A 15,394-nucleotide genomic window follows, 5' to 3' on the forward strand; every position below is an offset into this window, starting at 1 on the left:
CCCAACCTTTTTAACCCGTGAGCCACATTCAAATGTAAAAAGAGTTGGGGAGCAACAAAAGCATGAAAAAGTCCCTTGGGGTGCCAAATAAGGGCTATGATTGGCTATATGGTAGCCCTATGTGGACTGGCAGCCTACAAGAGGCTCTACTTGGGACTATAATTAGTTTTTATGCAATTAAAACTTAATTTCAAGCTTGAAATTCAAAAATAAGCCCCTTCTTTGAGGACCCTGAGAGCAACATCCAAGGGGTTGGAGAGCAACATGTTGCTCACGAGCTACTGGTTGGGGATCACTGCACTAACATATGACAATAATGTGATTGTGATCAGATGATGTATTTGAAGTTGAACAAATAAATGAGGAAAATACTGTCTGTATGCCTTTACTTTGTTACAATGCCAAGACAGTGAGTGTTCTGTGCTATACTAAAAACATTAAATGGGAACTATTTTTTTTATAATTGCAGCAGGGCGCACTGTGGGTATTCAGGCCCATGGGTTGGGTGTGGATAACAGAACCATGCAGGTATGGGTCTCACAAAATGGATCCACAAAGGATTCTACCGTGGAATGCTCCTGCAACCCTCTTTCTTTGTATTTCTGTATTTAGGGCAGTAATTCTACAGAAATAACTTTCATGTGGTTGCAGCCCCAAACCCCTGTCACTTATGTCTTCAAAATGAGTTCTGGTCTGAGCAATCTCTCTCTTATTAATTAAAAAACAGCAGAGGAGGATTAAACCTGTGAGGCTGAAGCTTTGGTCTCTGCTATAAAAGGTAACCGTGTAGGAGGATCAAGCCTGTCAAACCAGAACTTTGATCAGGAGACATTTTTCACAACAAATGCTGCCATGCAGGGGAGGTGCCAGCCAATGTAAAAAAGTATGATCTGGAAAAGTTAGGCCCACCATATGGGATTTATATTTTCTTGTTTATTACAAAAAAAAATAACAAACTTCTTTATTTAAACAGTAGGCAAAAAGTATAAAGTATTTGCTGCAAGGCCTGTTCACTGAGCTTATGTTTAAAATGTCATATAGCTTAATAACATAGCTGATTAGGACTGAAACTTCAGATAAGTATTGGGAGGTGGTAGCAAGGTAGTCAGTCCACCCAAATCTTTTTGAGGGGAAAAACTTACTTCCATCCAGAAAAGTGTCTCGCAGCAGGACAGCATTGGCTCCTATGTTTCTGACAATCTAGAATCACAGAAAAAATGCACCTGCAGAGCAAATATAAGCAGGGAATCATCCCTGCAGGGTTTATTGCATCATAATGATGCAATAAACCATGAGGGGGAGGGGGGATTCTGCTTTACTTCACTCTTTTGGTTATTTTTTTCCCATTTTGATTACAACTGGCAGGGGACAGAGTGTCAAAACTGTGGGGAGACCATTGCTTAATTGGGTTGTCCCCTGACATTTGCCCAAATCATTTTAATATAGACTATTTTGACTTTGCAAGAGCAGCACAGATTATGATTTGACGACAAGCAAAGCATAGTACTTGGAACCCAGCCTTACAAAGATACTATTTCCAGTTATGATGTAGACTTAGGGTAAACTATTCACCTGTGCAAACCGCTGGCCCAGGTGCCCTATGTAACCTGGCCGGACGCAACAGCCAATAGATACACGTACGAAAAGGACGCATGTGTGTCAAAAAAGCAGCATGTCTGCAAAAATGACATTCACTGGCCAGTGCGGCGACAGGGGACCAGACTATGGTATGAGGCAGAGAGGATACAGGCCTGCTTCCCCCTCCCCCCCCTTTGCGCCTTAGGCACATGCCATTCTCCCTACCACTAGTTCAAGCCCTGCCAGTGCATACAGGTTTCTATTGTCCACCACAGGAACAGAATTCTAGGATGAAGATAATAAGTAGGTTTGAAGGTACATTAATGCCAACAAATTACATTATATTTTAATTAATTTTTTAATTACAATTTACTGTGTACCTGTACTGGTGCAACTGGTGTGTTTGCTTAAACACTACTATGGTTTATATAAACAAGCTGCTGAGTAGCCATGGGGACAGCCATTAAAGGCACGTTATATAGCAGATACCAGATGAACTGTGCAGAATCCCATTGTGTTCTATTACAACACTTATCTATTGTCTGCCAAGTAGCCTGTACCTTATCTGCTGCCACCATAGCTACACACTAGCCTATTCATATAAACTAAAGCAGGCTTTCTAAAGCAAACATAATTTATCAATGCATAACAAAAGTACATTATATTTGAATGAATTTAAACAAAAAAAATCCGGTGTTACATTAACCATTCACCAAACCCACCACCCTCCTTCTTAGGTGAACACTGTATAGCATCACATATTCTAGTCTGTCTGCTCAGAGCTATTTTTTTTTTGGGTCCGGTTCCAGACTCAAACAACCATTTTTAGAACCCAGACAACTGGTGTAATTTAGTAGTATGTGATTTAGAGTCTCCAATATGAAATTCTTCAGCTTCCATAAGAAATTTGGCTGAAGCAAGTAAGTAAATGTAATAGCTTTAAACCTTATGACTACCAGTGAGAACTGACCCTTACTACTTTTACTTTTTACTAGTTTTACTTACTAGTTTTTATATACTATGAGAAATTGCAGCTAAGAGGAGTAAATGAAAACACACAACATAGATTACATTCTGTATTAGTACCAAAATGACTGGTCATAGATTTATAGTTCCTGTACAGAAAAATAAGAATTCATAATAGTTTATGCAAACAAACCTTGTTGACAAAAACATTGACCTACATTTTTAAACCACTTTTTTCCTTCAATGGTAGGAAATTCCTTAAAAGAGAACTTGTGTACTTAAGCTAGAAATAATAGTTGGCACAGTTAAGACTATGCTTTAATTAATGTTCCACACTGTTAAGGTGGCTGTAAATGCACTGATATTGTACAAAACAAAATTTTGTAAGATATTCGGTGCGTGTATGGTGGAAGACGAGCCGGCAGATATAGGCAGAAGACTTGGATATTGGTCGGCTCGTCAATTGGGGCTGGCCAGAAAATTTTGATTGGGCGCTTTTGAAGGCACCCAAACATCAGCCATTATTGCTGAATCGTCAGATACAGGTAAAATTCTATTGTTTCTACCTGTATATCAGACGATTCAGCTCTACATGCATGTATTGAAACGAGCAATCTTTTTTGGAAAGATAGTCATTTGGACAGGGAGACAAATCAACATACACAATTGTACAGAACATCTGAATTCAGCTGCAGATGACCTCCAGTTTAAAAACTAAAACTCCTATAAAAACCTTTGGTTACAAGACATCATGAAAATGTATATTATAACAAAGGGACTGTAACGTGTGGTGTGGTATATGAGACACAGTCAAGTACTTAATTATCAAAGCACCAATTGTATTGTTGGACAAGCATTCTTATGCTGATCACTTGTAGCAACGGCTTTCCCGATACAGGAAAATGAGATGTAAACACTGCTACAATCCACTTCTTACAGTAGCCAACCTTAATTGTGGATCTAGCATTTTAAGCAAACTAAAGAATTCTGGATATGCCTGGAATGGTCCCCCAATATCTGACATCACAGAAGCATCATACACAAAGAATTTTACAACCTGATTTTAAGTAATCCTGCATTTAACACCATTTTTTGTGATTCCACCAATATAAACAATACATTTCTCCTGTATTACCGATTTATACAATTAACACTAGATAGGTAAAACGATTTAGGATTTGTGGATCCCAGTGGATTTACCATGTTTCTGTAGGACTGGCAAACCATTCATGGACTTTTAACTGCTGCAGGCAAGCATTACCCACAGCATGCTTAGACAAGAAAAATAATCTGTTCAGATCCCGAATCTGTGCACATCCTATTATCATCACTTCTGGGAGTAAAAATGCAGGCTGTCCCGTTTAAGCTTCATGAAATGATCTATGATATTTTTAAATCATATTTGCAGTTAAATATCACAAACTACCAGATTGCATTTATGAGGTAAAAAACCTCAGCTAAAAACCTACTGTACAAACACAGCTGAATATGTTGCTTCAGATGTCCCATGGCAATGTGATATCGAAAAATGAAGAGTGCTACTTTGGATGCAGAATCTGTATCCAGACAGTAAGAGATTACTGTCAGATCTTATATCCTCTGCTTGTTAGTAATGTAGCAGCCATCATCACTAGCAATTCTAGCTAGTGAATTCTAAACAAAAAAAATTCAGTCAGAATGGTTTATCTGTGATGCCTTCTCCTGGTGTGTAAAAATGTAAACAAATTTGTGCCGTCAGTGCCACCTTACACACAATTCTCATCAACACAGCTAACTAATCGCCTGCGTCTTATACACGCCCATATCCAGTGTGGTGTTACATGTTTGGCATCTGTGTCACTATCAGGTGCATCACCCATCACATGTGTGGCTGTAGGAAGATCATATTCTGGTACCAGGTCCCCATCAAAGGCGATAAAATAACGGCGCAGTTTGGCAAAGTCATCAAGTGTGGAAGGAATATGCAGCTTTACACCAGTGAATATGTCCAGAAGAGTCTAAGAAGAGACATTAAGCGGATCTTATTAAAAAAAATTTAAGTTTTCAATAATGCTAGCCCAATTTATATCTGCAAGGATTTAAAGGAGAACCTCGAAAATTCTAGCTCTCACCCAAAGGCTGTCCACCCCCTTCCCAAACTGCACCTCTGCAGAGCTCCAATAGATCTGCATTGACTGTACATGATCCAACAATGCAGAGTAGTAAGTTGGTTTTTTTGGCTTGTTTAAAGGAATAGTTCAGGATAAAAATAAAAACTATTACTATTAGCAGCTCATTTGGTTTCCACTAGGGAGCTGAAAAGCATGAAGTTGGGTTCTGGCTATTAGGTCAGACATCCAGTTGCTGCAGCCTTTATACATTACATTTTTGGCTAACTATATTAGAAACATTTTTTATTTTGCACATACAATCTATTTACCCAGTTTTTATTTGTACAGTGAACGGTTCCATTAAACAAGACAAAAAAAAACCTTAAGACAAAATATACCTGCCTCACATGGCTTTATTCAGTCTGGCTTTTCTAGGAAAGGCATATAATACACAAGAGCCATGAATATTCTGTAAATTATTTCCTTGTAAAAGGTGCTTAGTGATGTAATCAATTTTAATTTGTGCTTAGTGATGTCATTTCTGCCATGAGTTACTGAATATAATAAAATAATGTACCGCTTATTGTAAAATATGAGGATATTAAAGGTAACCTTGGAGTTCCATGACCTGTATAAAAGCACTCTGCTGTATGATCATGGAGCTCCTTGGTGACTTATAATATCCTTATATTTTACAAGGGGTACAGGAATTACCTATAAACACTATTTAAACTTCCTAAAATACACATAAAAACAAACATTTATGATTCCACAGATCTAATGCAACCCTCTCTCTTTATTCCATTGTAAATTGATGCTTTCTAGGATCTGAAGTCCCTCTGCTGTCCCAAGAATACACAACTTCACAATGGAACATGGTGAGGAAGGGTTTACACTACAGTGGGGGGTGGATTTGGCAGACACACATTCATTGGTTCTTTTCAATCTGTGTAATCAGGTATGTCTGTGTAAAAATAAAAACATCCATTTTCTGGAAGTTCAGACAGTGTAGGTAGCTTTTCAGCATAAGCCCACGGAGTGAGTTCATGTTAAAATGGAGAGGTTTATTTTCTTTTGTAAAGAAAAAATAAGTCACAGCCCAATTTCGGAATGACAGTAAAATCCTTTCCTTTCACTCAAGTCTGGCTGCATACATTTTGCCATTATGGCACTTCTCTCTCAAACAGAACTGTCTGTGGCTGTCAAAATACCCATAATTCCCTAACACTTTCCATAAAAAGAAATCAAAAAAGTATCTCCTATGCTTTTATATGGCAAGTAGTGGCAATGACAGGTGGCACTACTCTTAAATTCTCACCATTGGCAAATTGGGAGTGGCTTAGCCACCATCAGATATGTAACCTGATGGTGGCTAACATGCAACAATTGGTTTACAGTTACTTGGTTTGGTAAGTAAGATGAGGTCATGTCAAAAATACTGCTTCCTGTAGACTTGAGGGGCTTTTACTAACTGGTGTTGCTGTTCTACCCACAGATTGCTGATCGTAGTATTATGCTTTCTTAAACTTTTATTTACATTTATTTTAAGGTAAGTAACAAGAACTCAAAAAGTATTTTGTTTTGGTACTGTGAAAGCAAAGCTAACAAAAATGTTATGTAAAATAAATAAATTTGACTTTAGTTCTCCTTTAACATCACATTTAATCAACTTCTAAAACGGTCTCCATGTTGTCGTCTGCTCAGCTTTCAGTCTTTTAACCCTGAAATGAATTGCCAAGCATTTACTAAAATGCAAAATAGCAAAACTGAATGAGCACACAATATACTTACTTTATTAGCTGCAGTTGATTGGGCTATGCGGTGTCCGTTACTATGACCTGTTTCTGAAATCTTAGCCTGAGGAGAAAATAGCCATGTTTACATCACAGGAAGACAACAATTAAATGTGACATTGGCAGATGAGTTGAAAGTGATGAAATAGATCAGGCTGCAATCAGTAACAAAACAATTCAATCAATACTATTCTGCAGTGGACATAAATAAAATTAAGCTTCTCCTATAAATGGAACATGAAACTACTGGATACACGTTAAAAATAAAAGTTTTATCCTAACCTTTTTACTCTGTACAGTTGTAGGAGTGTGGGATTTGCGCTTCTCTGCTTTCATCGGCTCTTCTTTTTTCTTCTGAGGAGGTAGTTTACTACCTAAAGGATAACCAAAGGCAAGATTTAGAAATGTTTTAGCCAACACTCTCCCTTTCCCCCACTGGTATACATTATAATTATTAAAGAAAAAATTACTTATCCACAAGAGATACGTAGAACGCTCAAAATTTAATAAACTTGCTCTAACATTTCTCTATATTTAATAATGCAAGCAATATTTAACTGTTATTTCTAAAATTAAAAGTTACAGTATTACTACAATTTACATAGTTACATAGTTACAATATTTAACTATTATTTCTAAAATTAAAAGTTACAGAATTACTACAGAAACCAAAGAATGGCAGATTTAACAAGAAAAAAACTGTGATATTATAGCGCATTTGTTTGGCATATGCTTTTAACAGTTCCCTTGCTATATTTAAAGACATATCAAAGATTACATATACAGTAACCTCTAAACCTCATCTGAACTGGCCTTTGGCCTGCTCCCCCTCTTGCTTCTTCTACATTCGCCCCCCCTATGAGGAAAATTTCTATAAAAGGATTATATATAGCAAAAAGGCTGTGGGTGGTGATAATTAAGCATTTGGCTAGTTGAAAGACAATGCAGCCTAGGCAAGGCTAAAACTGCCAGCTGTCAGTAAACTAAATGCAAAGTGAAAATAAAAATGAGGGTACAGAGGGCCTTGAAGCCACATTTGAAGATCAAACTGTGCGTGCATGATAAATAAAATCGCTGGAAGCAGCCAGCAACTCTGCAAGAGAGGAAGCAACAGGAGACCATACTGGGGGAACATATTTGACTAAAATTCCATGTGGGTACACTCCACTGGACTAATTATCCTCATATGGTCATGTTTTCCCCTGGACTGTAGTTAACATTAAAAACTGTACTGCAACACAGTATTAAGATTTATAGAATGTATTTCTGAAAGTATGAGGAAAACAGGATTTTTGTACTCACTGTTAAATCTGTTTCTCTAGTCGAAAGGGGGACACAGGGACCTAAGGGGTTCAGCTCCACCCTCTAGGAGGCAGGACACATTAATTAAGGGGCGTGCCACACCAGGCTTACCCCTGTACACTGTACCAAGCCACTCAGTTTGTCCCAACTAAGAACCAGAAGCCAACATGTATACAACAAATAACTAAAAACATATACAATTAATAATGAATGGGGGGCACACCAAAACTTTCAAAGGTTAGCGAGAGGTGCAGAAACAAATGTTACCCCTACTAAAGGTAACCAATATCAATAATTAATCTGCATGTTTGCACACTCAAAACCAAAACAGAAACAGTTTAACGAAAGGGTGGTTTGAAAAAATAATTTTTACTTTTGTTCAAAGAAAAACATTTTACATGGACAACGCCATACAACACATGGCATAATTTATACAATGTTAAAAAAGTAGCATAGAATATCAACCACCCATTAGTTATATGTATTCAGAATCCCCTTGACAAAGGCCTTGGTGCCGAAACGTTGGGGCCATGCTCATTTTTCTGGTAGGTGTATCCGCTCCCTTGCTGATTTCTTGCTTGCTACATATAACTAATGGGTGGTTGATATTCTATGCTACTTTTTTAACATTGTATAAATTATGCCATGTGTTGTATGGCGTTGTCCATGTAAAATGTTTTTCTTTGAACATAAGTAAAAAGTATTTTTTCAAACCACCCTTTCGTTAAACTGTTTCTGTTTTGGTTTTGGGTGTGCAAACATGCAGATTAATTATAAATAACTAAAAACAGGCAGAATGATGGTCCAGGTGGCTATTCTGGACGCAGCCAACAGGTCAATGGCTCGTCCTAAGGGGCGGGAAGCCCTGTGTCCCCCTTTCAACTACAGAGAAACAGATTTAACGGTGAGTACAAAAATCCTGTTCTCTGTTGTCTTAGGGAGACACAGGGATCTAAGGGGACTTAAAGCAGATCCCCAAAACAGCAGGGTGGGGACGAGCCTGATTGGTAAGTTATAATAAGGTGGCCTTGGCTTATGCAAGTGTGTCAATCCTGTAAAATTTGGCGAAGGTGGTTGCGGAGGACCGGGTCGCCGCCTTGCAAATCTGAATCAGTGAGGCAGAGTTGTGCCATACCCAGGAGGCCCCGACGGCCCTCGTGGAGTGAACCCGGACTCTGTCTGGCGGAGATCTTCCCTTGGCCACCTCACAATGGTAGTCTTGGAGGCTGTTTGACCCTTACGAGGTCCAGATGGTAGAATTAATTTTGATCTCTCCAGATACCACCAAAGTTCTCTGACTACGTCTGGGGTGTGAAGTTGTTGTCGGAGAACCATGTCCTGCAAGGCCAATAAGGAGCTATTACTATTACTGTGACTAGCGAGTGTGATCTTCTTGAGGACTCGAGGCAGCATTGGAAGCGGTAGGAAAATGTATGCTTGGTTGAACAGCCAGCCCGGAGTCATGGCATTCACCACTGCTGCCATTGGATCTTGGTAGTGTGCAAAGAATTCTGGAACCTTTCGATTGTTTAGGGATGCCATCAGCCCTATCTGTGGCTGCCCTCAATGGTTCACCAGCTCTGTGAACGTCCCTAAATTAAGCTCCCATTCGCTCGGATGTAGCTGATTTCGACTTAGAAAGTCCGCCTTGATGTTGGACACCCCATGTATATGAATAGCTGACAGCCTCACTGAGTTGACCTCCGCCGAGCCCAGTACACAAGGATGTTGCTGAACTTCCGTCAGTGCTGCTCTGCTGTGTGTTCCTCCCTGCTTATTTATGTAGGCCGCGGTTGTTGCGGTGTCGCTTTGAACTTTCACTGGTTTCTCCTTCAGAAAATGTGCCCAGTGGTTTAGAGCAAATTTTACAGCTTGTTGATTGGCAGTTTGGTCTCCTCGGAAGACAAGAGTCCCTGAGCGGGGACAGGTTGTTCCACGCTGCTCCCCAGCCCCCTAGGCTGGCGTCTGTCGATATCACATTCCAAATTGTCATAGCCCAGGATTGTCCTGTGGACAGGTTGTTTGGTTATTACCACCTCCCTGGTTGTTCGAGAAAGGGTGAAAACTCGAGATGTTGGTCCCCCTATCCATGCCGATAGGATATTCGATTAGAGAGGACATAGGTGAATCTGTGCAAACTGGACCGCCTCGATGGCCAAACCCATCAGTCCCACTACCTTCATTGCCATGAGAATTGTTGGCCTTTGAATGGAAAGTAGAGAGTGAAACTAATCTTTGATTTTGGACTGTTTGTCTTGGGTAAGTCTCACTAGCTGTGTGGTGGTGTTGAACTCTAGACCAAGAAATATCATCTAGTGACTGGGTTGTAGGTTGGATTTCTTCCAGTTGTTGGACCAGCCGAAGTGTTAAAATAGCTGATCCTTCTTGCTGCAGATCCTTCTTGGCCTAATCCTCTGACGTTGCCTTCAGGAGAAGGTCTTGCAAATACAGTGTGATCGATACCTCCTGCAGTTGCCATGCTGCCGATGTTACTGCCATCAGTTTCGTGAACACTGGATCTGCTGATGAGAGTCCTAACGGAAGTGGTACAAACTGATCCTGCTTTTTACCCCTTGTAGCTTGGGAAATAATTTTCTCCAGTTCTTCGCCAAACAACTTGTTCCCTTTGAATGGGAATGCTGACTCGAGTCATAGGCTTCTGCTTGCCACTACTGAGAGTTCTGAGGCGTAAGCAGTGATTTGCGTTGTGTCTAGGGTGGAATGGTATAGATAATCTGAAGTTTCTGCGATTGTTTGATCGGTTGATGGTAGATCCGCTCTGTGTGTTCTTTTCTGGATATCCTCGACGAGTGATTCCAACCAAGCCTGAATCGCCCTGGATACCCAAGCTGAGGCTAGGCCTGGTCGTAATGCAGAGCCTGAGGATGCGTAATTCGCTCGTAGGAATCCCTCTAGCCGTCTATCTGATGGATCCTTGAATGCTGCCGCGTCTGTTACGGGCAGAGTGGTAGACTTGGATAGTCTAGAGACTGGAGCATCAACTGCCGGAGGATTAGACCACTTGTCTACTAGGTCTTTAGGAAAAGTATAGGACTTTGAAAATTTCTTTGTAGCTTGGAATATCCGTTCTGGTGCGTTCCACTCTTCCTGTATTTCAATTAATTGTTTGTGCGGTGGAAAGCAAGCCATGGACTTGTGTTGTGTCTTGAACAACCCCAAACTTTCGATTTGCTGTGTTGTCTGCGAGATATTTAGAATCCGAAGTACCCCTTTGATGATTCAGTCTACATCGTTCCACCAAGCACGTGTCTCCTGACAGCCTTTCACCACCACTCCACGGCTAGGGTGGCGGGGAAAAAGCTGTGACAAGGGCTGCCAAGGAGCCTGTGCTCACCTCCGTAAAGCTCAGCAGGGGCCTTTCTCCCCCCTGGACCGGAGTGCTCTGTGAAGAGAGGGGGAAGAGCCTACGGCAGTCCAGTTATTATGGCCTTCACCACTCACCCTCTGATGGACATCTTACCGGCCAGACCTTCTACCCTTAATAGAAGGCAGGTACGTGGGTGGTCTGTAAAGCTTTACTGGGCTAGAAATGACCCTGGAGGCTTTTTCCTCTGCAGGGGTTGTTGGCAGCAGGTATCTCTGCTAATGGTATCACCCCGGGTGTCCACATTCTGAAGGTTCTTCGCTGTGAAAAAAAAGGAAAACTTTCTTGATGCCTGCCCTTCTAGGAGGACACTTAAAAACGGAGTGGCTTGGTACAGTGGTAAGCCCAGTGTGGCACGCCCCTTAATTAATATGTGTCCTGCCTTCTAGAGGAGCAGATTAACCCCTTAGGTCCCTGTGTCCCCCTAAAACGACAGAATTTTTTTAAAATGCTAATGTAATTGTTTAAACCTTTTCATTGTTCTAGTCTAAAACAAAAAGTTGGTGGATAACCATAAAATTGCAAGTTTTAATTAATACAGTATATAAAGACATCCTCAAAAGGCAGGGAATTAAATATAAGGACATATTGCAATAGAAGTATATTACAGGTCTTTTCAAATACTGCGACGAAAGCAAAATTAATTTAAATTTTTTGTTATTTGCGGTTTGAGCTATTTAGCTTCTTATTCATCAACTCTCCCAGTTTGCAATTTCAGCAATTGGGTTGCTAGGGTCCAAATTAGACTAGCAACCATGTACTGGTTTGAATAAGATACTGGAATATGAATAGGACCCAAATAGAAAGATGAATAATAAGAAATAGCAATAACAATAAATTTATAACGGTCAGAGCATTTGTTTTTAGATGGGGTCAGTGGCCCCATTTGAAAGCTGAGAAGAATCCAAAGAAAAAGGCAAATAACTAAACTACAGTATATATAAATATATAAAAATAATGAAGACCAATTTAAAAGTTGCTTAGAATTTGCCATTTTATAATATACTAAAAGTTAATTTAAAGGTGAACTACCCCTTTAAGGGGAATGCTGCATAAAATGAAGATTTGTAAGGCACACCTGATAGAAATAAGGAACTTTGTAATCATCAATTAAAAAATCGGCACTGTACTGAGTTTTTGGAGAGGTCACCGGGCATCACTGCTCGATTTGGCCATTCATACACTAAACCAAATAGAGATGATCCGATTGGGGGCCCAGGGTTCAGCAACTGGATCATACAGCAGAACTACGGAGATCTGTATATCGAGGACATATTCAACGTACTACAGGTATAGGATACGTTGTCCGGAAACCCGTTATCCAGAAAGTTTCCGAATTACAGAAAGATTGTCTCCCATAGACTCCATTTTAGCCAAATAATCCATTTTTAAAAGTGATTTCCTTTTTCTGTGTAATAATAAAACAGTTGTTTATACAAGATATAATTACTCCTTATTGGAAGCAAACCTAGCCAACTGGATTTATTTAATGTTTACATGATTTTCTAGTACAGTTTAGGTATGAAGATCCAAATTACGGAAGGATCCGTTATCCGGAAACCCCCAGGTCCGGACCATTCTGGATAAAAGGTCCCATACCTGTAATGCGGTCCTTGCCCAACTGGACTTTCAAACCTGACAAATAGATATCGGTCTGATTGATCTCCTAAGGACCCCATAGTTTTTTTTAATAAAGTTCCACATCCATGAGATGAATCTGAAAAGATCACCTTGTTTTATCCTTTCACTGTGAACATATACTATGTATGTATTGGCAGCTGGCAACTATTGAGAACCAGTCCTGTGTATCAAATACAGATTATAAATAAAGTAAAAAAAAATCCAGAGACTGGGGCAGGTGACTTCTAAACTAAATCATTCTTAGAAAATAGCAGCTCTGTTCTATTATAGGACTATGCAGACAAGAACAGGATAACATATTTTTGGAACAGCATCTTACTTTCACTGGTTTTGCCCTTGGCAGGAGATTTTGAAGGGACATTTTTTATTGTCTTAACCAAGCTGCCTGAAGAAGTTTGAGTAGAGTTTCCTTCATTCTCTCGACTACTGCATTCAGATGAACCATCCTCATCTTGAGAGGATGTGGCAGTGATATTAAAGTCCGATTTCTCTTTTGAGAGACGATAAAGTTCCTGCATTTGAAAAAAATAAAAAAAAACAGCTAACTGACACAGGGGTGAAGCAGACTTGGTAATATAACTCTTATCATACTTTTTGAACACATATTATTTTGGTCACTACGAATTGTTATAGTTAGAGGCCATGATATGGTTTATGCACCTGAATCAGTTGTTGTCACCAGCTTTTGAAAGTAACAATTGCATCAGCCACCATATGAAAGGTGCAAAATTATATACATCAATTTGACTGTATAAATTAGTAATTCCAGCTGAGCTGGAGGTGTTTAGTGCATGGCACAGCAAAGTGTTGCCACACATTTTTACCTTTAGTTGTTGGAGTGTTGTGGCGGTTTTCCAGTCCTTGTCATCACGAAAACGTGTGCAGCGTGGGAAGCGAATGGATAACCCACCAGCTGTATGAGCCTCTGCCTTTGAGTACTCTGCACCAGTAATTTCCCAAATGGGAGCTTTCTAGGGTAAAAATTCAGATAGAAGCTTAGTAACTTATCTCAAGAATGAATATTTAAAAGTGTGCCCCTGGTTTACGAAGAACCTACCTCATTTTCAGGCAATGTTTAAGCTCAGCGAGTGACCAAATGAGCTACTTACACTGTCACAATAACTGTAAAAAAATTTAAGGGATAGTTCACCTTTAAAGGAAAACTATACCACCAAACAACGTAGGTCTCAAAATATATTGCATAAAACAGCTCATTTGTAAAACCCTGCTTCATGTATGTGCCATTGGGTAATTATAAATAAAAAAATTTAAAAAACAAGGGCCGCCTCCTGAGATCATAGGATTCACGGTGCACACAAACAAACCATACATGTTAGGTCACATGAATCAATCAACAGGCAGAGTTCAGTCTTTTGCTTCCACACTTCTTCCTGTTACAGTAAGAGTTGCAGTATTTCTGGTCAGGTGATCTCTGAGGCAGCACAGAGACCACCACTAAATCGTGGTTCAAGGCAAGAGATGTAAAAGGGCAAAATTTATTTAAACATATATACCATTTCGGTAAGACTTTTTAATATGCCATTTAAGATATTAACTATATGTTGCTTAAGCATTCATTTTGGGGATATAGTTTTCCTTTAACAAACTTTAAAGGAGAAGGAAAGCTACGGAGGCATTTTATTGCCAATAGATTAGCTGCAATAGTGCAAGGTGGAATGCTATATTTATTCTGTAGAATGTTTTTCCATACCTGAGTAAAAAGCTCTAGAAACTCTGTTTGTTTAGAATAGGAGCTGCAGTATTAATGTGGTGTGACATCACTTCCTGTCTGAGTCTCTCCCTGCTCTGGGCTCAGATTACAGTAGAGAAGGGGGGGGGGGGAAGAGGAGCAAACTGAGCATGCTTTTGCCCAGGGCAATGAGGTTTAAGCTGAAGGCAGGAAGTCTGATACAGAAGCCCATGTGTACACAATAGAAGGAAAGAAATGCAGTGTTTCTTTTGACAGGGGACTCAGAGCAACATTACTTTGGGGGTTTACTGGTATATTTAGATGGACCTTTCTGATAAGGCTTTCTTAGTTTTACCCTTTCCTTCTCCTTTAAGGGGGTTATTTTTTTTTTAGAGCTTTGTGAGCGTTTTTTAAACCTCAAATGAACTCACGAACATGAATGGTTTCTAATTTAAGAAAAAACTTGAATTTAAAAAACTCAAATCACTAAAATTGTTTGAGGTTTCGAGCAAATCCCACTTTAAAAAACTTGAACATCAAGAAGGCCAATTAAATCTTCAAATGGTTCAAGGGACCTCAGTCATGGACGCCTACATGAAGTATTTCCAGCTTTGGGGTATAATAAATCTCGAAAGGTAAAAAAAAAAAAAAAAAGGTAAAAAAAAAAAAAGGTAAAAAAAAAAAAATGTTTAACCTGAAAACATTTTTGTACTAAAAATACCCTTCGAAAACTCAATTTGGTTTGTGGGAAAAATCCCACAACCTTTGATAAATAAACCCAACTAAGGGGCAGATTTATCAAGGGTCGAATTGATAATTCAAATTTCGAAGTTTTTTTATGGTCAAAACTGTTGAATTTAACTAGCGAGTTAGTTAAATTCGATTCGAGTTTTTCAAAAAATCCTAATTTGATTTTTGAGATGTATCATACCCTGGCCCTTTAAGTACT

The 15,394-nt window shown here is 39.4% G+C and overlaps 1 protein-coding gene across 1 annotated transcript in view; it reads right to left on the minus strand.

Moving 5' to 3' along the window:
* Window positions 1-2,657: 2,657 nt before the first annotated feature.
* The window catches only part of lig3.L (ligase III, DNA, ATP-dependent L homeolog), a 39,300-nt gene continuing 26,563 nt past the window's right edge, over window positions 2,658-15,394 (minus strand). Inside the window, 5 exon segments of the mRNA NM_001088714.1 lie at window positions 2,658-4,541; window positions 6,426-6,491; window positions 6,710-6,801; window positions 13,075-13,267; window positions 13,580-13,726. Of these exon segments, the coding sequence (NP_001082183.1) occupies window positions 4,290-4,541; window positions 6,426-6,491; window positions 6,710-6,801; window positions 13,075-13,267; window positions 13,580-13,726 (750 nt within the window). The 3' untranslated portion in view covers window positions 2,658-4,289.

This window comes from Xenopus laevis, chromosome 9_10L (assembly GCF_017654675.1).
Source record: "Xenopus laevis strain J_2021 chromosome 9_10L, Xenopus_laevis_v10.1, whole genome shotgun sequence".
NCBI lineage: Eukaryota > Metazoa > Chordata > Amphibia > Anura > Pipidae > Xenopus > Xenopus laevis.